Source organism: Trichomycterus rosablanca, chromosome 15 (assembly GCF_030014385.1).
Source record: "Trichomycterus rosablanca isolate fTriRos1 chromosome 15, fTriRos1.hap1, whole genome shotgun sequence".
Lineage (NCBI taxonomy): Eukaryota > Metazoa > Chordata > Actinopteri > Siluriformes > Trichomycteridae > Trichomycterus > Trichomycterus rosablanca.
Window position 1 is genome coordinate 8,804,810 of NC_086002.1, and position 27,133 is coordinate 8,831,942.

General features: G+C 37.1%; 1 protein-coding gene across 1 annotated transcript; it reads right to left on the reverse strand.

Annotated features, from left to right (window-relative positions):
- Positions 1–1,711: 1,711 nt before the first annotated feature.
- sox1b (SRY-box transcription factor 1b) lies at positions 1,712–3,981 on the reverse strand. The gene is made up of 2 exons (XM_063009356.1): positions 2,851–3,981; positions 1,712–1,812 (listed from the first exon to the last, which is right to left on the reverse strand). The coding sequence occupies exon 1, from the start codon at positions 3,882–3,884 to the stop codon at positions 2,874–2,876; it is 1,011 nt and encodes a 336-aa protein (XP_062865426.1). The 5' UTR covers positions 3,885–3,981; the 3' UTR covers positions 1,712–1,812; positions 2,851–2,873.
- Between the last annotated feature and the right edge of the window lie 23,152 nt (positions 3,982–27,133).

Genomic DNA, 27,133 nt, shown 5'->3' on the forward strand with positions numbered 1-27,133 from the left:
ATTAATGTGATTCAAGTCCTAAATTATAAGTGCCATTGTAAAACGACTAACATAACAGCCACATAACAAGACATTATTAATAACCCAGTTTTTAGGCTTTCATCCTTTAAAAAGAGAGTTGTTCTCTCCTAGAAAGTTTTTAAGCTCTTTAGCTGATGATAGTCAATATTTATTGCTCTACCTCGCAGCCTAAACGGTTTTCTTCCTTGTACTTACTGAGCCATTTTCAACGAAATAACGAGTTTATGAGCAGATTAGCAAGCTGTTATGAATTGATACTTACTTTCTGTAATTTCTTGCTTTGCTCTTTGCACTTTCCGTTTAGTTTTTACTTTGTGCATTTACTAGCACTAAAAAAAAATCACCAGTATTTGCGTCAAATTGGTCGTGCAAGTGACATGAATTTTGAAAGCTGAAGTACACTTTGTTGCATGAAAGATCTTTGATTCTAAAAAATGATTAAATGAATGATTTCAACTGTTTATTAGCACCACAAAAAAAGATAAATCATTTCCCACTAAAAAGCGTTTTAATTATAAAGAAAAAAGTTAAGCAGTTATTAAGTTTAGTGCGACAAATTTACTGAAACGCTCTGACAAAAATCTTTCATCACAAACTTTCCAAACATTTTTAACACTTTCCCATCAAAAATCAAGTAGGTAATATTGGTTTCTTAGAGATATTTATTTTAAAGTTATATTTGCTACACAGCAAAATATTGTCGTTTTGCTCAAAATGTAATTTAGTGATGGTATATTAGTGGGGAAATATAGCGCCATATCTACTCAGGTATTTCACTTTGTTACAGTTTTTTTAAAAGCACTAAATCACATTAGCTTTATTTTTTACTTTTACACTCAATGTGCCAAGCAATTTTCCAAAATCTAAAAAATAAACGAAAAACAGTTCAAACTCTCTTATGTAACACTTTCAGTATTGTTCTTAAAAAGTGGCTTGTGAACTCAAGCTTGGCTCTCAGGACCCTCTAATCCCTTCTTACCACTTTTTTATTCATCAGAAATCCGGCTCACACCCTGCGGACATTTCCCCAATTGAAAAACAAAAATGCATATTGTACTAAAGCAAGAAAAAAAGCCCATTTTGTGGATAAAAATATTTGTTAAAACCCATTGCACATTAAGTTGAATAGAGCATTGTTCTACCAGAAGGATGCACAATGAAGTGGATGGGATTTAATACTTACAAGCCGTTCACTAAGTAAAAACACGGCTGTTGCATATATCGGTCAATGAATAATGTATTTTTTTCTTTGTATTTGTTGCTCTTCGTTTTTCATTGGATACCCTTTATTTAAAGAGGTGTTGATCTTTGACCGACGCGTCACTCTGTTAAAACAAGCAACAGCCAGGGTAAAAGAAGTGGGATTTTTTTCATTAAACGCTTTTAAGAGCAAAATACGTTTATACAGTGCAAGTAAACACATTACTGAATTTTAATACAGATTTAATACGTTATAAAATGTATATATAAATACATATATAAAAATATTTAATAATTAAGCTAATAAAAACTTAGTATATTAACAAATTATTGTTATTCTTATTATTTAATACTATTATTATTATTTCTTTCTATTCATTATTGTTTTTGTTTTTTATTGTTCCTATACAGAGCTCACAGCACATTTTTTCATTATTATTTATTTATTTTACGGATTTTACACTTGCCAGTGTTGGATCACAATGTTGTCGATTCAACCAAAAAGAGAGTACACTTTTAATAAAAATAAGAGCAACAAATGAGAAATTTATTCATCTTATACCAACGCAACAAGAAAACCTGCTACTGCTCCTGCAAAAACAAAAATGAATAATGAATAAGAATTAAAGAACTATTTACAGTTTGTTCAGACCTATCATTTTTTCATCTATATTATGTGCATAATTTACAAGAAAAAACACAACGACCGAAATAAAATGAAATAAATACACAGGCTCAGTCACGTGTTTACAAAGCAAACATTTGCGGGTAGTAAAGAAATTAAATTAACTTTTTAATAAGTAGGCTGTAACCCCGCGTGTCCTGTGTAAACTAAAAAAAACATTTGCTTGATTTGTATATCGTTTAATATCAATAAAATATAATAAATCAACACAGCTGCCATGTAACAACCCAAACTTGTGCTGAGGTAATATATTTTACTGATGAGGAAACTTTATACATTTAAATTACATAAAATAAAGGGTTTTTCGGATATTAAACCGCGTACTTTACAAAACAATTTTTAAAATCATTTTAAATTCTTAAACTGTCAGAAGAAATTCTGGATTATTCATATTTTGACTTTTTAAGCGCATAAAGCTAGATTTTATTTTCTTTAAAATAAAGGTGACAAAAAGTTTTTAAAGTTATGCCATAATATACATTGTCCTTTAACCAAGGGGTACTGCAGAACCTTTTAAACCAAAATGAACTTGTTGCAGTTGTGTAGGTTATGTAAAAGAGTTGGCGTTACCAACAAGATTACACAAATTAAAAAGCTTTTAGTTTGGCATCACTCTAAATAAACTATTTTGCCCCAGTTATTTTGTGTACGCAATAAAACCTTATAAACATGTCCAAAAAAGTTATTACTCGCTAAAGAAGAACCATGTTTGGTTTCTTAAAAACCCTTTGGTGCACCCCTTAGCTCCTTCAGGGGAATCAATTAACAGATTCTTTAAGGAACCACATAGGGTTCTTCCATGGCATCAAAACTTTTTCTGACACATTTATGACAATGCGATTTGACTTAAGTTTTAAATAATTATACGTTTTAAATTTACAACAAAACATTCTGTACAAAACAGCAGGTATATGTGATCTAAAAAGAGGTAAATATTTGGTTACTTGGTTTCTTTTCAGTTTGATATTTAAATGTGCGTCAGTGGGACGGTTCCGTTAATAGCGGCTGAACTCTGATAGTGCTGCGGCAGTGCGTGCAGTCTGCTCTGAACAGCCGCATCTCCAGCCTCCGCTCCTGGTAAATACATGCTGATCATCTCGCGCAGATCTCCGGGGCATGGACCACGGGTTGCACCGCTCAATGGTGGGCTTGAGCTCGGCTCGGATTTAACCAGAGATCCCAGTGTTCCCACTGCTACAGCTGACACGGAGCTTTGATGCTGTGCGTACGGCATGGTGCTGTAGGTGGACGGTGATGCGTAGCTTGGAGAGTTCGACATGGGACTGTACTGGAGCGCGGTCATGTCGTAGCGGTGCACGGACTGCGGATTGGCGTGTTGGTGGTGCGGGTGATGGTGTGCGTGATGGTGCGGATGGTGCCCAGGATGATGAGATGCCCCAGTGCTTGCATGCTGACCGTATGCCAGCTGCGCCTCCTGCATCATAGCCGCGGCCGCTGCTGCTGTATACGCACCGTTCGCCCAGCCGTTCACATGCGCATAACTCGCTGCGCCTGTGCTGCCACCGTGTCCCGCGGGGCTATCTAACCTCTGCACCGCGCTCATCCCCAGTGTCACACCGCTTCCAGCCGAGCCACCGAGCAAACCTCCGGCCAACGAGTACTTGTCCTTTTTCAGTAAGGTTTTGGTCTTCCTGCGCGGCCGGTACTTGTAATCCGGATGTTCCTTCATGTGCATGGCGCGCAAACGCTTCGCCTCATCTATGAAGGGCCGCTTCTCTGCCTCGGACATCACCTTCCACTCAGCCCCGAGTCTTTTGCTTATTTCAGAGTTATGCATTTTCGGGTTCTCCTGAGCCATTTTTCGCCGCTGACCGCGAGACCATACCATAAACGCGTTCATAGGGCGCTTGACACGCTCTTGGGCCAGTTTGCCCCCTGCGTTTTGCCCCGTGTGCCCCCCGCTCGTGTTTGTTTGGGGTGGGGAATGCAAGTCCGTCTCCATCATCATACTATACATTCACCTGGCTTTAACTTTTACACTCAACACACGAGAAACATTCACTTACAGCCAGACGTCCTTGGTGCGCACAACGTTGCGTAAAAACGCTCCAAAACAGCAATACAATCCAAAACCATACAGCACACGACGCCTTTATCTTTACCCTTTGGCTCTATGTGTTTTCCTAAGTCTTCTTTTCAGCTGTTGGTCGCATCCAGCGCGATGGAGAACCTCTGAGCTACTTTCAGTGGAAAAGTTAGCGGCACAGCAGCCATATGATGCGCTTTGACAGCCGCTAAATGAAACACGGGCGACCAATAGGCTTTCAACAATTTGCATGGCACATGGTCAGGTGACACGCGTGGGAGCGAGCCTGCGCTCTACTCTGCCACAAAGGTAAACAGCATCCAGCCAAAGCATGCTTCCATGCCCATATTTCACACAAAAAATTCTCTCCCTAAAATGGAAAAAATATATAAGTCATGACACACGACACTGACATAAGCGTGTCACAAGCCTGTCATGACAGATGCCATTTGCTATCATATGTTGCCAGTTTCTTTTATTCAAATGGCAGTTTTTGTAACGTTTCAAGCTAATAAGCTATTATTACATAATATAAAAGCTGTCATAAGAGTTACTGATGCTGGTAACAAATGGTTTTCAGTTTTACCGACAAACAAAATCCAGTAAACAAAAGTTGCCATTTAGTGTTAATAAACACAAACAGCAGGTATAATTCTTTACTTTTGATTTAAATGTTGCATACATTGGCCATTTAAAAAAAAGGTGGTCTAGCTAAACCCATTAAATTTATTAGGGTGGCAAAATCTGGATTAATAGTTTAAAATGTGCAGTAATATAATATTTATATGAATGAAAAACATAATATACCAATATTATAATTTTGCTTTAAATAACTGTAAAAAAATATATAAGCTATTAGTAAGTAAAGTCATTACTTTAGTCTTGAGTCTTGGAATTCTAAATAAACAATTTAACATATTAATTGTGTAATAATATTAACATCACATTAAGATTATTATTTTAATCATTAACAATTTTAACATTTTGAAATCAGCTTTTTTAAATGTTAAAAATAATTACTTTTATTTTGGTCTGTTTTCAAGTAAATATTGAACGGAGTATGCAGTTCAGGAGCAGTGACCAGTCTATAGTAATATAAAGTAATAGTTAGGCTGCAACACTTAGTTACTGAGATGCCAGGATGTAAAAAGTCTGTAAAGCTTGACCATTGCAAAAATACTTTTTTCCCCAGATTTCTATTGTTTTGTTTGCACAGATTTTTTGCAAAAGAGATCTTTTTAACTCATAACTGAGATTGCCAGTGTTCATTACAGTGTGTTACCCCTACATTCATAACATATTAAATTTTTTTTAAGGTGACATGCAAATATTTGTGTAGCACCCTAATAAAAATAATGAAATCAATATTTTTTATTTTGTTAATGTAAAATAAAAATTATGAGAAATTTTTAACATGTAAAATGTTTTTGCATTCTCATGATGATGTTACAAAGATGTTTTATTGAATAAAAATCTGTTATGTTAAATGTTAACGGTAAGAATCCTCAACCAAATCTGATACCAAACGTATTTTAAATGTGAATATTGTCATGAATTGTCCATAAATGGAAGTATAAAACTTTTAATGACAGTTTAAGAAGTTTTGACACAAGCCTAAATCTCTCAGCACTACTTCATTCTCTTTAATTAGGCACAGAGACTCTCAAAGACACTTTGAGCGTGTTACCACTTTGTTCAACAATGTAAAAGCTTCCACAGCTTTTTGGTAAACATTGTAAGAACACAGATGATGAGGCAGTAGGTCACTGGTTTTACTTTAATTAAGCCTAATATAATAAACTTGACAGAATGTCTAAATTGGACCTGTGATGTATAAAACACTGTGACTTTATTTTAGCACTATTATTTGTATGTATGCTTTTTCAAATAAAGCATTTTAAAGTGTAAATAACGTTTTAAAAAATACTCTTCAGGTCAGTTAAACCAAATTTGATTTGTCATATGTTCTTTGATGCATGGCTCTTTTTATTATTTGTGCCAGTTAACCTTTAACATTTCCTTAAATTTGTACATTATTGTGACGAATTAATTATTTCATTATTTGTGTAAAACCAAATTAAAAACAGTAAAAAATGTTAGTACAATTGTTCTTCTAAACTTTTTTCTGGTATTTTTATATTTAAGTGGGACACCAGCAGTATAAATTCTGCATGATACTTTATAAAACAGCGTCGAATCTCTCTTGCACTATTTAAAAGCGAAATCAAGAAATACCAAACAAATTTCATACCACCTTCTGGTGACTAAACCCTTTATTTTTCCATGAAATAATGGCAAAAAGAGCACATTAAATGTTAAGCTGGGACACTTCAGAACAAATGCTAGAATTCCAGTGAATATTTTTATTATTGGGTTAATAATTTGTTTTAATTATTTATTTGTACTTTTAATGTATAGAAATCTTTAGTTATTATTGAATTGATTGTTTATGCATGTTTTCAAAATAAACATATTGATGAGAAACACTTTTAATTTTAAATTATTATTGTTTAGGGCTTTTTAATCGTTAACAATAAGAGAAATCACAGATTTGACCATTTTAATTGTATTTTTGTTTTACTCATTTTTTCTCATTTTTGACATATAAATATAAACGTTATATAATGACTTGGGATTTTACTAACCCTCATTTAATTACTTGGGTAAAATATTGTACACATTTCTTCCATCAAAACCATTTAAATGATTTTAAATTAATCAATTATTCTAGATATTATTTGCATAAGTAGCATTTACCAACCTAAATTAAGTTTAATTTTTAATAGCCAAACAAAGCCAAATTTGCTGGTGGTTTTAAAATATACTATGCCACTTCTCAGTGCCACCACACCAGAAGTTTGAATCTTGAATTCCCAATAAATAATTTGATAAGATATTTTAATTACTTAAATGTACACAATTTATGCAACAGAGGATCAAACAGGGGTGTTTTACATCACGGATATTTACCACCAAAATTATGTTTAGATGATAAAGAAGTACTAACTAAAAATTAACATTATTTTCCTAACATTATAGACATAAACATTAACTTTATTACATTAAGCTTTTGCATTGGTGTTTAAACTGAGCCACGCCTAAACATCACAGAGGTCATTGTGGGTTTCAGTTAGAGACTGAAATGATGTCTTTGTGGACAGTTTGCAGTGGTATTTATTTGTATTTGATATACTTAGACTATTAAGACCTTATTTTAATTAAAGATTAATCACAACCTTACATGAGAAATTTTATTTGTACAAAATAAACTGATGTTCACCGCCAAAAACTATAAAATTACAAATGTATTTTATTTATGAAATATCTAAAGGTTATTATATTTTAATGCATAAAAACATACAAAAATCCTTAAAACCTGCATAAGGAGCCTGATGTCTGCGTTGATATTTTTTGACACAATATCTGCTAAAATACGCGCTTTTCCCTTTTCACACCCTCATGTGCTTCAGGCTTTTCTCCCACAGCTCGCTGCTTTTGTTTCTAGCTGCTTTAGAATCGCTGAAAGACTCTTTTCAGTAAATTGGTGCCACAGGTGCTTCCCTGTTGTGGCAGTTGCTAAGAAACAGGTGACTGACGCCCAGCGCACGTGCCAGATCGGACCACTTTGTGTACAAGTGCCTTCGGGGGGACGAGGACCGCTAACAGGGGCTGATTCCATCAAAAACTAAACCAAACCAACCAAAAACACTCACCCCATATTACTACAAACTCATAACGAGACTCATTATATAAATGAGCTGAGGTTTTATTTTCTTAATAAAAATAAAGTATTCTAAAAATGCATCAGCTACAAAGAGATCAGTTTCTATTTTAGATGCCAACAATTGGATAAAACGAGCACTTTTTTACTGTGAATTAAATCAAATTAAAGCAACCGATTTTGGACCACTGAATTTGAAGTATTTCCCAATATACAGTATGAACATGCGCAAATAAATTTCATCTTAGACCTTTTATATGCAAACTACCTTATTTTAATCATTGTTCCAACCCCATTTCTTCAATTAAAACGTTGTATAAAATTGTTTATAGCCCCCGCACACACACACATTTACTGAAAAAAGGTGTCCATTCAAACTCTATTAACAGGTAACAGGTATATTCAAACATTAATAAAAAGGTTTATAACCATAAAGCTCTGCCATTAAATGATCTGCATTTGGTAGTTTTAGATACCTATAGAGTGATAGGGTAAGTGCATTTTTATTTTAATAAAAGCAATAATAATAATAATAATTGTAATAATAATAATATTCTCTTGGGTGTTGGGTGGTCCTGGTGTGCATCCTGACCAGGATAAAGCGGTTATAAAACATCATTATCATATTAATAATACTTGTTATGAAGACCAGTGATTCATAATTCAAAAGCACCAGATGCACCAATGCACCAAACTTGTTCAGAATATTACAAATAACAATAAATATCATGTACTGTACAATATGATGTACAATAGACATAGCCATTATGCAATTAGGCCTTATTTGTGGACTTTCACTACAGGTTGACTAGTAAAACATGTGATCATTTTCCTTATATAAGGTGTATAAATCAAGCGAGGATTTTAATGTAAACAGATATTAGTCTTAACGTTATTATTTGTTAATGATTCTATATATGTTGTGTAATGAAACAAACAAAAACAACAGGTAGTAATATTTTAGCTACTGGATATTTTATGGAAAATGATGATTAGTGTTTTTATGACTGCGAAGAAACAGGATTTGACCTGGTATCAGGTGTGCTGTGCTGTTCTTCATTTATCAACATGTTGGGCCAGAGAAAAACAGAACCTACCATCACAGCTAAATCAGAAAAATGTAAAGACGTCTCCACTCTAACAGAACCTCCACATTCTCTCTTTTTTCTCAATACAAAAGACAGAGAAGTGAACCAATGCACCTTATCACAACCTCCCCAATATATGAACACTAATGTGGGTTACTGTTGATCCAAACAGTGTGTATGCCCAAATGTTACATTTATATAACATTTATGTAGTTAAATTTATGTAGTTAAAACAGCAAAATACTTTTTGACATTGAGATCATATGTAAACAACTCGGAAATACTGTACACAAGGTGGAAATATGCTCAGACATGGCAAAGAACATAAACTGTTTACACATACAGACAATTTAGAGGAGCAAAATCATTTCTAGGTGGTTCTGAGTGACGGGAGGAAACCTATGTGGTCAATGGAACTCAGTTTCACAGAATCCCAGAACTGCATCAAAGCAGTTTAGGATGGCACATCAGTCAGGTAACATCATCAATACTGTAAAATATGGTGCAGGCTGCATCATGTTATGTTGATGCATTTTAAGTAGTAGGGAATCAAATTCGGATTCATTGCAAAATAATTGGTGCATAATACCGAGCTAAGACCTCAGTTTTTTACAACACACACACACACACACACACTCAAGAGCATTGTTCCAGTCCACAGCTTGAGTAAAAATTTGCATTAGCATATTATCAGAAGATCAAAGGCTTTATAGATAAATATACACACACACAAAAACACACACACATACACACACATAGCTGGATGCGTTCGCAGCATGTGTCCACCCGCCCGCGCTCTTATTCCTGCTGTTAGCTTAGGAATCTCTAAGCCCACAGGCCTCTCCCACCCAGCCAATGAGCACAGTCAGCTTCACAGGATCAGCTGAAGCTTTTACAAACAAAATGTTAGCATTCCTTAGGGGCTAGCACTATCAAAGGCATTTCTGCCTCTAACAAGAGATTCGCATAAGCTGGCTTCTGCAGTAGCTGTCAGGTCTACTGTAAACCGATAGTTTGACAAGGCTAGGTGACATGGACACAAGAGCTGACCAATGCCTCGCCATATAATTTTAGATGATGGATGGATGGATGGATGGATGGATAGATACTCAAGATATTCAAGCTGTTATAAAGAAATTCAGAAAAGGTCAAGAACTGGATGATGACTGGTCAAGAAAACTTTCAGTCTGATGAGAAGTTTTTCTTTCTCAAACAGTTTTTCCTTTGAGAGACCAGAAAAAGTCCAGCAAGGACCTGGCTCAGCATCTGGCAGCTTTATAAGCTGACCACTTTACAGTCCGAAAAAGCTTAATCAGGAATGGCAAGTCAACAAACCACTTTTAGGAAAGAGGAACAGAGTAAAAGTTTTGGGTCTAATTGTCAACAATATATGAGAAAAAGGGTTGGAGAGAAATGGAAGAATGCGTGCTTACGGCCTTTGATGAAACATGGCAGGGAGTCCAGGTTTGGGGCTGCTTTTTTGCCAGTGATGTTGGCAAAATTGTCCAAATTAATAGGATCATGAATCCTGAAAAGTACAGAAAGCTTTTGATTAATCATGCGATTCCTTCTGGAAAGTGTCTGATTGGAAATGGTTTTACTTTGTAGCATAATAACGATCCAAAGCACACTGCTAATGCAGCGAAATCCTAGTTGGAGAGTAAAAAAGCTGATAAAACACAATGACACCTTAATACTTGACCGTGGGGATCATATTTATCTGGTCATAAGCCTCACCATTCCTGTACCAGACAAACAACTGATCCATATGGCCAAACAGTTCCAGATTTGATTCGTCACTTCATAGAACCATGTCCCAGACATGTGTAGACTGGAGCTACATTCTGTGCTTCTTCTGGGTCACGTGTGTGTGTGTAAATATATATATATTGCAATGCTTATTTTATATCAATTTTACATGCCATGGTCATAACAATGTTAAATGTCGAGCTGATTATTATTACCCAGTACATGCATTGAGTGTAGCTGATATGGGCAGGCATATGTTTAGATTATTATCTCTAATACTACTATAATAGTAAAACATATTAAGCATCTCTTGGTGTGACATTATCTGGATAAAGAGTGTAAGCTTTAAAAGAAACGTGATCATGTTATGTTTTTTTCTCTCTCTAAGATTAGAGAATAGCCTCTTCAGACCTCGCTTCATCTTTTAACAAAATGAAATGGTTTTCTTTATTATTTAATGATTACTCCATTTTTGATTGATACCAAATGACCAGAATGGGATTTTCACAGTTTAGAAGCCCACTTACTTAGAAAAATACTATTAATGGTCCCAACAGCCTTATTGTATTCAACTGCATCTGCTTTCTAAAAAAACACATCTATTATTAATCCTTGTGTCTCCTATTAGAAGGCTAATGGGCTTTGCATCTAATTAGTATTAGACAAGGCATAGACCCCAACTCCGGCTTTAATGTAGGGGTCTAGTAAGATGGACTGGGAGGGAAAAGCAGCTTTTTGCAGTAAATCCTCCACACAATGGTTATTATGTGGTAGCAGAAAGGAAGGGATCGTTGGTCAACCACTTAGTAGCGTGTATCAGTAATCTAATTCAGATGTTAATAAGGCCTCCTGTGTGTAGCCTGAAAAAACGGACTGATCAGAAACCTTCTTTGACATGCCTCATTTAATAAAAATCCAGTAATTTGCTAGTTAGTACATAAATGAAAGAAATGTAAAGGAAAAAATTTTGCTTTATGTTCTCATCGAAAGTCAAAAGTTTACATATAATTGTAAGGAACATCTAGAGTTACGCCCCCAGTCATTTGAGGCTATCACAGCCTGCATTTCTCTAGGAAGGCTTTTCATAGGATTTTGGAGTGTGTCTGTGAGAATTTGTTGTCCATTAAGTCATAAGGGATCCGTTTAAGTCACTGGACATCCTTTACACCAAACTCATCAAACCACATTTTCATGAACTTTGCTTTGAGCATAGACAAAACTAATTCTGGATATTTATCTATAAACTGTTTACCTATAAGCTGAGGCATTGTTACAGTGGAACAGGAAAGGGCCTTCCTTTTGACGTTGTGGCAAAGATTTGGGAAATGTGGTTTCCTGTTGCACCATGATAATGCCCCAGTACACAGAGAAATAGTTTACTAATATATAGAATTTGTTTACATTTATTTATTTGGATTTTAACATAATGTTTTACACACTTTGGTTACAATCATGACAGGACAGGTAATAACTGGTTACACATGATTCATCAGTTCACAAGTTTAATGTCAAACACAGTCATGGGCAATTTTGCATCTCCAATCCACCTCATTCGCATGTCTTTGGACTGTAGAAGAAAACCCGGAGGAAAGCCACATAGACACAGGGAAAACATGCAAACTCCACACAAAAAGGACCCAAACTACCCCACCTGGGAATCGAACCCAAGATCTTCTTGCTGTGAGGCAACAGTACCCACTGAGCCACTGTGCCCTTACACTTATTTAACATTGGGTAAGGTGGATAAATGCAGTGGAAGTATATTACATAAATAAAAAAGAAATCCCCCCTCAGTTAATAAAGCATTATAACTTGTAATATATTCTTAGCATTTATACAGTCTTTTATCTGGTATTATCTTGTATTATGTAGGCTTTCAAACATGCATAAGAAGAGTTAAACCACTGCAACGACCTGACCCCACTCTCAGATCAGCAGCCACTCTCGTTGCCTATAATCCTTCCTCTTATTCATAGACCTGGGGTGGCTGCCCTCATCCTAATAAGCATAATCTCATTACACCTCCCATGAAAGTTTCATATTTATCTACTGATTTCAAATGAAAGTAATAAGGCTTCTTACCCCCCCTCATCTTTACTAGCAAAAGCCCTAATCATATTTCGGCCCTATCAGAAAGCAATCAGTAATTGTATGTGTGACGGCAGAATGAAGCACAGCAGTAATAATGGCCAGAAGTGCAAAAGCCGGCAGTGCAGCTGGGCTAATTAAATTAAACGTGACGAAAGCCCAGGCACACGCACTACAGGGATTCATAAGGGGGGTGATATTGTAATGGAGGTAGAGGTGTTTGATGTCGAAGAGTCCTTACAAAGGTTTGCAGCTGGATTAATGTAAGGATGTGATGGCAGGATCAGAGACAGAAATCATGGGGTGAAGACTTTACAGACTGAGTGTCTTAATGTGGACCTGCAGAGGCGTCCCAAGCAAATATCTACTTCCACACCACACATCTATGACAAAAACCTACTTCACAATGATCTCACCTAAACACATATCTATCATGTATGATGATGTAAATACAAAATACAGTATTTCAAAACTGAATTATCATTTAAAATACTTTCTGATTTTAAGAACAAATAGTCTCTACTTCAAATGCTTATATCATGTGCATTTAAATGTGTTGCATTTAAGTAACCCATGAAACACCTTACATAATTTATAGTAAAATAACGAGAAACAATTTTGCATTAATACTGTTAAGTTGAAATAAACCTTAAATCATTCAACTTCATAAACAATATGTACATTTATTATAGCAGTTCTAGATTATGATAGCCCAAGTGTAAAGAGGTGGTGAGGAAGACTATCCAGCAGACTCACCAGCAAGCTGATTCTGGACCAAAGTGCAGTGGCTAACAGAATCAAAACAAATATAAGCCATAAACAGAGAGTGGCTGATTAGAAAAAAAGGAAAATAATCTAATCACTGAGGGGGGATTTGATACTGCATAGTTTACAAAAATCAATTAAGAACTAATGGAGGCAAGCGCACCTGCACTTGAACATGAGACGCCAACTACTTGATCCACCAATGTGCTGTGACATGATTGCAAGCCACCTGCTCTCTCTAACCCTGATTAATTGAACCAGGTAAATCATATCACTGATCCATTTAGAGTTCGCATTTTCTGTAATAGATCATTTTGGTTTTAGAGCACTCTCTCTGAAATAAATAAGCTAAATGCTATAATGGTTGTTTACCTTACCGGCTAGTCAAGCACAAGAAAAGACTCAGCACTGCACTGAGCTGTAGAAACAGCCGTATAGTGCTGTTTATAGTATATGTAATATTTTCATAATTAATTATAATTTTCATTGCTTTCAACTAAATAGAAGGAAACTAAAGTTACTATAAAGTACTATTTATTTTGAACAATTTAATTAGGATTTATCTGTCTAAACCATTATAATAACTAAGGATTTGGAAAATGTATTCCAAATTATTTCAAGCTTTATCAATGTGGATGGCAAGAATCTGTGAACTGCCATCTTTAGGTCTCTACACAGATATCTGATGGGGTTTAAGGCTGGGCTTTGGCTGGGCCAATCAAAGACTTTTTAGAAGCTAATTCAGTGTTGTTTTAGCTGTATGCTTTGGTTCCTTGTCATGTTATAAGGTGGGTTGTCACCCCAGTCAGAGGTTTACTTCAAGGATGTTCATTTATTTGGTCCCTCAGTTATTACAAGTCTCCCTGTCCCTGCCATCGATAAGCATACACATAGCAGCTGCGTTTATCCTAAACTTTAGTATTTTTATTAATTAACACTATATTAGTTAGAGCATAATGTACCCTTAAAAAAGTGGACACAGCACTTAAGTGTTTACCCACACTTTACCAGAATCTCCACATACTTTGTGAATCGTGTATATTCTAGGTACAGCAAAAAAAGCAAATTTTTTCCTCTGAGGAAAAAGCGCTGACTGGTAAATGCCAGGCGCTGGTGTGGGGTTTGTCTGTTTGTCGTGTCTAAAGCCGTTAATCTTGTTTTTGCCCTGTTCTGACAGCACTGCAAATTAACTGTGACACGCTAACAACACATATGAAACGCTCTTTAGCCTTGAAAGTCAAGCTACACTCGCGGCCACTGACCTCTCTCTTTCTCTCTCTCTCTTTTTCTCTTTTTGTCTCCCTGGGGCCACATTAGCCAGTAATGTCTCCCTCCCTTTCTCCTCCCCTTCTCCTCCCTCCTCACTCAATCTTCTCCTCTCCTCCACCAGTAGTAAAGTCTACCCCAGGCCCCTCTCTTCTTTTAAGGATAAAGGGCAATAAAGAAGGGAAACCTGCTGGGTTGGGGGTGAGGCCTCTCAGCTGGGTGGCCCTCCTTTAGGTGTTTCTTTTCCTACTCACTTTTCCTCCTCAGCTGCCTCTAGTATCCAGATGCCACAAATTAGGTCTTTCTGCTACCTTTTAAACTGACAACCAACCGTGTTCAAAGTCCAGTGTGCTATACCTGGCCTTTCCTATTCTGAGCTCCCACCGTCTTCTGTTCCTTTCTTACCTTTCATTAATGCTTGGATGAGGTACCTCCAAGATGACTTTTATCAACAAAAAAGGCATGGAAGGATGCAAAGGGGATGTTTTTTTCAATGAGAAATGCAGTGGCCTCTTGTTTGTACCTTCTGTACTAAAGTAGAACTTGGTCTACATCTAGACAAGAAAAAAAAAACATTAAACAAATACTAAACTTATGAATTGTCACCTACTTCAAAACATCACAGTCTTTACAAATGATGATATGATGGTAACAGCTTGGGGCAATAATATACACAAATCAGCCATAACATTAAAACCACCTTCTTGTTTCTACACACACTGTCCATTTTATCGGTTTCATTTATCATATTGAAGCACTTTATAGTTCTACAATTACTGACTGTAGTCCATCTGTTTCTCTGCATGCTTTGTTAGCCCCCTTTCATGCTGTTCTTCAATGGTCAGGACTCTCCCAGGACCACCACAGAGTAGGTATTATTTGGGTGGTGGATCATTCTCAGCACTGCAGTGACACTGACATGGTGGTGGTGTGTTAGTGTGTTATACCTGCTCTGTAGTGGTCCTGGGAGAGTCCTGATCATTGAAGAACAGCATGAAAGGGGGTTAACAAAGCATGCAGAGAAACAGATGGACTACAGTCAGTAATTGTAGAACTACAAAGTGCTTCTATATGGTAAGTGGAGCTGATAAAATGGACAGTGAGTGTAGAAACAAGAGGGTGGTTTTAAAGTTATGGCTGATCAGTACATTACATTTTCAGCATTTAGCAGACGCTTTTATCCAAAGCGACTTACAATTATGACTGAACACAGTTTTGAGCAATTGAGGGTTAAGGGCCTTGCTCAGGGGCCCAACAGTGGCAACTTGGCGGTGGTGGGGCTTGAACCGGCAACCTTTTGATTATTAGTCCAGTACCTTAACCACTGAGCCATCACTGCCCACTGCTCAGTATAATTTTCTTCAAGTATTTAGAATCAGCCACTCAGAATTTGTTGACTGTTCCTAGGGCACGTTTGAAGCTAAAAGGTGATCGTGCATTTGCAGTTTATGCCCCGAGGCTATGGAACACTCTACCTCCTAATATTCGACAAGCACCTTCGGCCGCTGTTTTTAAATCACTCCTAAAAACATACCTTTATAAGCTGGCATTTGAACAGTGAGGAGTCGTGGTAATTATAATTGTTTAGTCTATTTTTATCTGTTTTATTTTGTCTCTTACTCTGTGTTTTTATTTGGTTTTACTTTTTTAACATAATGTTGTCTTATGTATGCTTGTTCGATGTACAGCACTTTGGTCAACGTAAGTTGTTTTAAGAGTGCTTTATAAATAAAATTTACTTACTTACTTACTAGAATACAAAAATAAAGGGTTTTTTATATAGTGCATGATACATCTAAATAAGTAGTATTTAGAAATAAACTGCATATTATTTATAAAAAATTATAGAAAATATCATTACATACAGTATTTATGCCGATACTATAGAAAAATAACAAATGCATATAGACACTTTCTTGCAAAGCAGCTTTTTCCTACAACGGATTTAATGCCATCTGATTTCCACATTTTTGGACCACTCAAAGTAGCTTCAAGGGGAAGAAGATTTTCATGTGATGATGATGTGAAAGGCTACACGCTCAACCAAAAACATTTTTTGCTGATGGCATTAAAAAGTTGGTACGACTCTGGGAAAAATGCATCAGAAGGTGACTGTAGAAAATTTATGTAATTTGTTTTTGACATTCTTAATAAATAGAGTTTAAAAAAGTGTGGAAACCTTTTGAAGAACCCTCGTATTTGTCCATAACTTGCAATTGTTGATACATTTTTTATTCTTTAAAACTGATTAATGCCAAAGTTCAGTTTCCCTAGAAATTTGACATGTTGACTGATGGGTCTGAGGTTTGTCCTCTTGGCTGAGCATCAGTTCTAGAACTTGCGCTATGCTGACACAGGTAATGCACTTTTGTATTTCATTGCTACCAGTTTCACAGATCTTGCACAGCCATTTTTTTATTTCTCTTTTTTCCAGTTTTTCTCTGAAAATGTATCAAGTAATCTCATAAAGTTTTATAACCTTCAAGCAGACACAAGTTCTTAATTAAAATTCTGTCCTCAGTGCTAAAAACCATTTTATCTTGTCTCACAAAATTGTCGTCTGTTGCTGTTAAGCGGAAACGCAGATGGTTGTCATGGTACCCAATATTTTCAATCAGTAAAATGACCTTGTTGTTGAGTCCAACAGTGAAAGAATTTTGAAAGTTGATCAACATTTGTAAAAGTTATGGGCAAAAGTACATGGATCTCTTTTTGACTCGCAGTATAGTAGAATTAAGCTACTTCTGCTTCTGTTTAATATTTTGTTGTAATATCAGACATTAATCATCATTATCATTCATGATGGTTCTAATCTCTGCTCAGCCTTTCAATGTTATAAAACAATAACGCTTTTTCTATTCTAACCTTAATTGCTCGCTCACATTATTACAAGATTATAAGCATCAGACCATGATGATGATATTAGCATTGTTATTAAATGTAAAATGTATGGACATATTGCCAATGCTTGCATGGCATACGTCTATTAAGAAAAAAATATTTAAACATCACAGAAATTCTTATTTGCAAAGAAGAACAAAGTAGTGTTGCAATTTGTATCTTACAACAACCTTAACCTTAACAGTTTGTAACTTTACATTCATGTTTAGTTAGTACTGTTGTAAATCTTACATGGTGGCTGCTGTTTAAGAGCTGCTCCATGTTAGTAGTTGTTTCCCTCTGTGCTGCCTATTTTGGCCGACAGTTGGGGGTACGGAGGCTTAATGACGTGTGAATGTCAATCTCTCCTGATTGACAACTATCTGTGCCTCATAAGCGTTGATACGCTCCAGGTGGAAGTTCCCCTACGTATCAAGGCTTCTCTCTGTCATTTTTAATGGTTCACCTGGCACACTTGCTTTTCTCTAAAGCAGTTATGTCTGAATACTTGGTCCGGTCTGGTTGTCTGCTGAGGTGGGATGTCAGCATTCTTTTGGTTTCTGGGAACTGCCTCGATCTTGTGGAGCCACACTGGGAGAGCGGACTGCCCCAGTAGTGACGTGATAGCCCTTTTTGTCCGTAAAGCCACTTCATGTGTAAAAGGCGCCGGTTGGTAGGGTAGGGGTTTATGCATAGCCAAGCCAGCAGGTTCTGATAATTCCGTATTTGTATGTATTTCCAAGGGCTGGTTTGTCACAGACAGCTGGAGTAGCCTGTCCTATTGTGACATGCAGTTCTCACTTCTGCACTATCCCTGTTCTATTCAATTTCGCTGTTGCGGATTGTGAATGTTATTGTATCCTTCATTTGTTACTTTGTTTTGACAAATTTGGCCACAATTTTTCTACTTTGATTAAATATGTGCAAATGGGTTCTATTTCCATTTCTGTAGCGAGGCGCATTCCAGCCCGGTTATAGCTGATATAATGTATAATATTAAATGGCACTTTGATCAAATCTGCTAAATGCTATTTTCTATTTTCTATTTCTATATAAAAGCAAAGCAAATATGTACAAGATAGAAATTTCAACATTGTCCTAAAATATGCTAAAATATGTTACATATTTATATAATACCACTGTAAGAATGACACTCTAAAAGTACAAACTTATGAACTTTAAACAGCAGATGATACTGAAATAGGGTGTAATATGTGATGGCACAAATTCAAATCCCTTCCCTAAACTAAACAAATGTAACAATTGTCAAGAATAAGATCAGGTTAACTATAATAGAAAATGCAAATTGTAAACTTAAGTAAAGTACCCACAAGGTTATATAAGAAATCAGCACAAACATCAACAAGAACTACCATGTCTGATAAGTCTCTAAAACCTGTGTGTTAATTAATCTATAGACACTTCATTACTAATCTTATTCCTTTTGTGGCTGCTTCCTTTCCCTCTGACATTTCTGCAACCTTCTAATGCTTCCCCCTCCCTCTGTGCAGCTGACTGCCTGCTTTTTCTTCCCAGAAGAGTTGTTCAGGTCCCCTCCACCAGCCCAATGCCCCGTGACCCACCTCAGAGAAAATTTAAGACCGTTTGGTTCTGCGCTTTCAGAAGGTGTGGCTGAAGGAGAGAGAGTAAAAGAATAAGAAGCTGAGATCCTTCATTCATCTTCTTCTTTCTCTACATAAGACATACAGAAGGGGGGTCTTAAGTCTCCCCCTAACGCAGACCCCTCTTGTCATACTAGTTGTCCTTAGCTTCGCCTTAAAACCAAACCACTGTTCCCGAGGTAAGAGGAATAAAGGACTGAATTATTTCCAGCAAGATGTGCTCTCCTCCGGCATCCTCGCGTACTCTAAACTGATCCTGTTCAGACCTTGCTCTCCGGCAACAGAGAGGTTTATTTAATTCGCAACAATAATGGAGAACTCTGAATGAAGAGCTGGTGTTAAAAAAATAAATAAAAGTCACGTGAGAGAGAGAATGTGCTGTGGAATTGAGCTGGAAAAAAACAATAAACCAGAAAGAAAGAAAAGAGGGAGCTGAGAGAAACAAAAGCTAAAAGCTACCATTATTTTGATTCCCCGAATACCACCCCAACCCCTTTTCAAAATATTACTTCCAAACTGTGATATCTATTGTGGTGGGAAATGGTGGTGAACAATACAAGTGGGGGTCTTGCCAATTTTCACAGGGGCTTATTCACGCCGGGCCAACTGCCTGCTGTACATACAGCTCCTAAAATGCCTCCATAAAAATGCATTGCTGGGAGGCTATGAGCACTCATTGTGAGGGACAAAGTAAACCAACAAAAAAAAGAGAACAGGCCTGGACTGAATGGTGGATGAACAAAGAGACATACTTTTATTCTTATCCGGCCGGGTGTTTTTGCAGAACGAGTGTGTGTTGGTTTTACGCAGCTCTAGCTCGGCCCTCTGTGATCATGGTAGCATCAAAATGGGAGCCAGAGTATTTAAAGAGGTGAGGAATAGAAAAGAACACTGAGATGAGAAGATAGTAATAGAATCTGGGATTGTGCATGTTGGTTTCTCCAAACCGCTATATATATATACACGTATATATATATATATATATATATATATAACACTGGCATTAGATGTAGTTGTTTAACACATAAACCATTATGCAGTGCCTAGGCTGCTTTGCAAGACAGGACTTTACCTATTCAGGCCAACCCAATCTCTCTCACACACACTAAACAAGACTGCTCTGTGTCCCATTCATACACAGACTTCACCTGGGAGAAGCGCTCAGTGTTTGCACGAGATTATATTCCCCATGGGCGACCATTACACACACAGGCAACAGCCAAGCCACTGCTGCATCCTCCTAAACAAACAAGCCCAGAGTGCACACAGAGGAGCAGCCATATCATTATAGCACATAATAGAGCCTGGGCTTAAATATCAAATGTCTGTCTATCAAGAATGTCAGTCAAAACCCATTATACATGATATCTGTACATATTTACACAGTCTGTTATAAAGCTTAACAGTTTATTTTAGTCTGTTATTTTTACCACCTTAAAACTGATGACAGAAGTTCTGGTATTAAACATAATACAATAAAGAATCATGCAAAGTAACATTAAATAGCTAAAAGATAAAGCACTATTATAAACAGCTGTGGCTATGTCCAACAGGAGCAGCATTACACACAGACAAGAGACAAAACATGAGCAACTTTTGCAACTTGTCATTTGCTAGTGTGAAGAGTGTAGGATTGAAATAAAAAATAAGAGAAACTTAAACAGGGCCTTCACCACTATCACAACAAATCTATCTATCTATCTATCTATCTATCTATCTATCTATCTATCTATCTATCTATCTATCTATCTATCTATCTATCTATCTATCTATCTATATATCTATCTATCTATATATATATATATATATATATATACAGTATATATATATATATAGATATATATATATATATATATATATACAGCCATAACATTAAAACCACCTCCTTGTTTTTACACTCACTGTCCATTTTATCAGCTCCACCGTATAGAAGCACTTTGTAGTTCTACAATTACTGACTGTAGCCTGTCTGATTCTCTACATACTTTTTTAACCTGCTTTCACCCTGTTCTTCAATGGTCAGGACCCCCACAGGACCACCACAGAGCAGGTATTATATTGGTGGTGGAGCATTCTCAGCACTGCAGTGACACTGACATGGTGATGGTGTGTTAGTGTTTGTTGTGCTGGTATGAGTGGATCCGACACAGCAGCGCTGATGGAGTTTTTAAATATCGTGTCCACTTACTGTCCACTCTATTAGACACTTCTACCTAGTTGGTCCACCTTGTAGACATAAAGTCAGAGACAATCGCTCATCTATTGCTGCTGTTTAAGTTGGTCATCTTCTAGACCTTCATCAGTGGTCACAGGACGCTGGCCATGGAGCTCTGTTGGATGGATATTTTTTGGTTGGTGGACTACTCTCAGTCCAGCATTGACAGTGAGGTGTTTAAAAAGTCCATCAGCATTGCTGTGTCTGATCCACTCATACCAGCACAACACACACTAACACACCACCACCATGTCAGTGTCACTGCAGTGCTGAGAATGATCCACCACCCAAATAATACCTGCTCTGTGGTGGTCCTGTGGGGGTCCTGGCCATTGAAGAACAGCATGAAAGGAGGCTAATAAAGCATGCAGATACTAAAATACTTTATGTTTATATTTGAATATATCATTGCATACAGAACACACTCAGGTGATTTCTATTAGAAAACCACCACTGAAAGGTCAGCTGAGCTTTCAAAAAAATGGATGGTTTTCAGCGGCACAAAGCAGATTACATAGGCACTCTTTATTGGCCCAATGTCCAGCATACAATAATAACAGGCCATGTGGAACAGTGCTGTCACTGCAAAAAGGGACAGAGAGAGACCTAGCATTTAACAGAACAGACAGCTCAGCTCCAAACCTGGAAAAAAGTTAAAGAATGTCTAAAATCAGGACACATATAATGAGTATTACGGTAAATGTTATGGTAAAAATGCACCCAATTATGATTATTTGATGCTAAAAATAAATAATATTGAGCGATGAACATTTGTACATTTACTTTTTTCTTAGTTTCTTTTAGAAAAGTTTTCAGTCTGACAAAGTGATCTAAAACGCACCTTTTTAATCTAACAGTAGGTGTATGAAGGAGAATACAGATGACCCTGTAATATCCAAGGTCTTTGTCCAAAATATGTAACATGATAAAGGTCTTGCCATACATAAGTAATGCGTCTTTTGATTTCCTATGGGGATCACTATACTACTCATATAGCTTCGGGCTCACTGTGGGGTTAACATGAGATTACAGGCAGTTGTGGGAAAACTGGTAGCAGACTTTCTGTAACAGGTGGGTGATATCACTAGTGGATCAAATGCTTCTGCGGTGCTCACTCGTGCATTGCTAAAGCCGCTTGATTTGGATAAGGAGGACCGGCCTGTTAGAGGCTTTGTCAGCTCAGCAGATGTTAGGCTGCAGAGCATTTTTGAGGAACCCTTTGGAGAACTAAGATGTATTATTCACTTAACAGCTCTTCTGTTTCTTTTCATAGTTTTCATGTCTACCTTATTTGAAGTGCAAAAATCTACCAGATAAAACGCTTTGGAGTAAAATGAGCTGCAAATCACTTCATTTATTCATTAATTTCAGCTCCATTTATTCATTTTTTTTTATTTTAGTCACTGCCTAATCTATTTTTTTTGTTATATCACAACTACAGCGCATTAAAACTGTTTAGAAAATGGCAAAAAAAAAAATTATTCATTAAATATCTTTATAAATATATTTTTATCTTTAAATGAGATTTTTATTTTCATAAAAATACTTCAATACGGTATGTTGCAGCTAGTAGTCATTTTAAATATGTTTCTATTACTATTTTTATTTTTTTATTTTTTTATTTTGTCTGAGGAGGGCAGGTTTTAATCCATGATGCTACCACCACCATATTTTATTTTGAATGGTGCAACATGAATTATGTCCATTGGCAATTTTTTACCGCATACAATTTGAATTCAAATCACAACATAATACTTTCTGCCACTTTGCAGTATTATATTAAACTTTTAATAACTGTTTAAACAGTAGTACTCAAAAGTTGAAATGCAATTCTAGGAGGTATAAAGATACAAGATACAAAGGTCTAGAGATTTTAATGATTCATGCAACTGTGTTTTTTGTAGCTGATTACTGGAACATGTCCAAAAATTTTCTGCTTTTTTCCCCTAAAAAACTGGATCAAAATTCAAAATACATGCAGCGGTTTTGCTAATAACTGTAGTGCTGCAGAAATAGGTATATACAGTACATGCTAAATAACACTTGTTTAACTACATCTGTTAAAATGAGCCACAAGTTTAGGGATTGCTAAATGAGCAAATAATTTCCACAAATCCCAAATTTTTGTTTGAACCAAAATGCCAAGTCTTAAAATCATCTGTATAATAACTGTCCTTAAGTACAAAATTTACTGTACGATAAATGTGTCTGATTGGTCAGTTGTAATGTTCAAATGTATTTCTGAGAACCAAAAAAAGTAGACCTGCCAAAAATTGGAAGCTGCTAAAGCACAGGTGACTCGATCCAGTCAAGCAATCAATCCCCAGACTACAGCGCAAGTATTAGGTCTCTGTTTCTGCTTTTCTTTGACCATGTGAATAACAACAAACATTAATCAGGCTTTATGGTGTCAATTCTGTCTTACATTAGTCCAGTATTCCTGACCAGGATAAATTGCTGACTGAGAATAAATGATAAATAAATGTTCATCAATGACACATCTGTCCTCATTCATATGCCTGATGATAATGAGATAAGATATTCCCTTTAAAACAAATACACACACATTACAAAATGTCAGAGTGGTGCTTTTGAGTGTGAAAGTGTGAGTGTGTATATTAGACAGTGAAAAAGTAGCAAAATGGTGAAGCTTCACTGAGTGTTGTCTGTAATTGTTGTGATTACAGCCTATGCATCCTTTTCAGCCTCTAAAGCTGCTGGAGTCGATAGAAAATTGAGACCGTCCTCAAAGTGAGACGAAGACCCTGTTTTATCCCATTTCGCTCTCTCTTTTAAAACATATTGATGCACAACAGTACATTTGGGATCCCTCCAGGGATCAAATCTAATGGTTGCGTCTTCGGAAGTAAAAGGAATCCAACTGTCTTCCTACCAAAATCGCTCAGCTAAACACGACCACTGGAAGCACCTCTTGCTATTCATCTTTGGCAATTCACATAAAGCATGTTATTGAATATGCTAATCCACTACACCACTAAACATTTCAACATACTCAGAGGAGAGCACTAAGTGCCCTGTCTTGCCAGACTATCATGTAAATAGCCATGTAGATGAAATCTATATCTTGGCTCTAGGAAAGAAAGCATCCACTTTGTAAGAACATTGGGTTACAGTGCTGCTGAACATATAGTAATTAAAATATACAGTGTATCACAAAAGTGAGTACACCCCTCACATTTCTGCAAATATTTCATTATATCTTTTAATGGGACAACACTATAGACATGAAACTTGGATATAACTTAGAGTAGTCAGTGTACAACTTGTATAGCAGTGTAGATTTACTGTCTTCTGAAAATAACTCAACACACAGCCATTAATGTCTAAATAGCTGGCAACATAAGTGAATACACCCCACAGTGAACATGTCCAAATTGTGCCCAAATGTGTCGTTGTCCCTCCCTGGTGTCATGTGTCAAGGTCCCAGGTGTAAATGGGGAGCAGGGCTGTTAAATTTGGTGTTTTGGGTACAATTCTCTCATACTGGCCACTGGATATTCAACATGGCACCTCATGGCAAAGAACTCTCTGAGGATGTGAGAAATAGAATTGTTGCTCTCCACAAAGATGGCCTGGGCTATAAGAAGATTGCTAACACCCTGAAACTGAGCTACAGCATGGTGGCCAAGGTCATACAGCGGTTTTCCAGGACAGGTTCCACTCGGAACAGGCTTCGCCAGGGTCGACCAAAGAAGTTGAGTCCACGTGTTCGGCGTCATATCCAGAGGTTGGCTTTAAAAAATAGACACATGAGTGCTGCCAGCATTGCTGCAGAGGTTGAAGATGTGGGAGGTCAGCCTGTCAGTGCTCAGACCATACGCCGCACACTGCATCAACTCGGTCTGCATGGTCGTCATCCCAGAAGGAAGCTGACGCACAAGAAAGCTCGCAAACAGTTTGCTGAAGACAAGCAGTCCAAGAACATGGATTACTGGAATGCCCTGTGGTCTGACGAGACCAAGATGAACTTGTTTGGCTCAGATGGTGTCCAGCATGTGTGGCGGCGCCCTGGTGAGAAGTACCAAGACAACTGTATCTTGCCTACAGTCAAGCATGGTGGTGGTAGCATCATGGTCTTGGGCTGCATGAGTGTTGCTGGCACTGGGGAGCTGCAGTTCATTGAGGGAAACATGAATTCCAACATGTGCTGTGACATTCTGAAACAGAGCATGATCCCCTGCCTTCGAAAACTGGGCCTCATGGCAGTTTTCCAACAGGATAACGACCCCAAACACAACCTCCAAGATGACAACTGCCTTGCTGAGGAAGCTGAAGGTAAAGGTGATGGACTAAACCCAATTGAGCACCTGTGGCGCATCCTCAAGTGGAAGGTGGAGGAGTTCAAGGTGTCTAACATCCACCAGCTCCGTGATGTCATCATGGAGGAGTGGAAGAGGATTCCAGTAGCAACCTGTGCAGCTCTGGTGAATTCCATGCCCAGGAGGGTTAAGGCAGTGCTTGATAATAATGGTGGTCACACAAAATATTGACACTTTGGGCACAATTTGGACATGTTCACTGTGGGGTGTACTCACTTATGTTGCCAGCCATTTAGACATTAATGGCTGTGTGTTGAGTTATTTTCAGAAGACAGTAAATCTACACTGCTATACAAGTTGTACACTGACTACTCTAAGTTATATCCAAGTTTCATGTCTATAGTGTTGTCCCATGAAAAGATATAATAAAATATTTGCAGAAATGTGAGGGGTGTACTCACTTTTGTGATACACTGTATATAACCCCCTTATTCTAAAACTATTTTCATATTTTATTGTTTTAAAGTTGCACATTAAAAAAAAAGGTTTTAACTGATCTAAAAAATATTTGTACTTTATGTAAAAAAGAGCCATAGCCTTTCAGCAATGTACTGAAGTTAAGAAATCTACAGTGTATATTTGATTTTATGCAACACTACCTTAACAACTCACTTAATTTTGCTTATTTTGTTTATTTTAAATGACTTTCCCAGCTGCCTCCCATTACCACTTATGAGGTCTGATTAAAAAGACCACCACAGACAGTCATCTGCACCTCAGTGCCCTTGCTAGCCATTAGTGGCAGGACAGATGGGCAGGATTCTGTGATTCGTGCCTCCTGCCAATCTCCATGGCAGGTAGGCCCATTAAAACCCCAGCTTCAGTTTCTAGCTTCAGTGAATAAATGGTTTACTACCACTTTCTAAAACATGCAGTAAGTGAGTAAATTAATGGAACGCCTGCTGATAGGTTTGCACTCTGTTTACTGTGTATTTCTGCCTTGTGGCCAGTGTTTCCCGGGTGGTGCTGTACCTACAACGACCCTGATCAGAATAAAGTGATGAGTGAAAAACATTTACAAGCTGGAATAGTGGGAAATGTGGCAACAGTAAATTTTATGTTTAGACCTTTAAGTTATTTTTTATACCCTTAGGTTATTTTTTAATCCAACTGTCAGTCATGATTTTTAAAAAATAAAGGAAGCAAGAGCTCTGGTAGCCAGCTAAGGTTTGAAATAATTCTAAATATATTTCAGTATTGGAAGTGTTGCCTCATACAAAACCTCAAAGCCAAAACCCAATCCCAGAGAGGCCAAGTGTGATGGTGTATATCAAGCTAAAGATCAAAGTAAGAGCTGGTGTAGCGTAATTGGATGTTGGAAAATATTTTCTCCATGTTGCCTGGTGTTCCTTTGTCTGCTACAGACACGCCGAAGCTGACAGCTCCAGCTCTATCTCCACACAGCCAGAGAGATTAGCAGAAAAAGTCACGCCTGAAATATTCCGC

Coding starts and splice junctions, on each gene's coding strand:
- sox1b (XM_063009356.1), bottom strand. CDS start 3,884: ATGTATAGTATGATGATGGAGACGGACTTGCATTCCCCACCCCAAACA.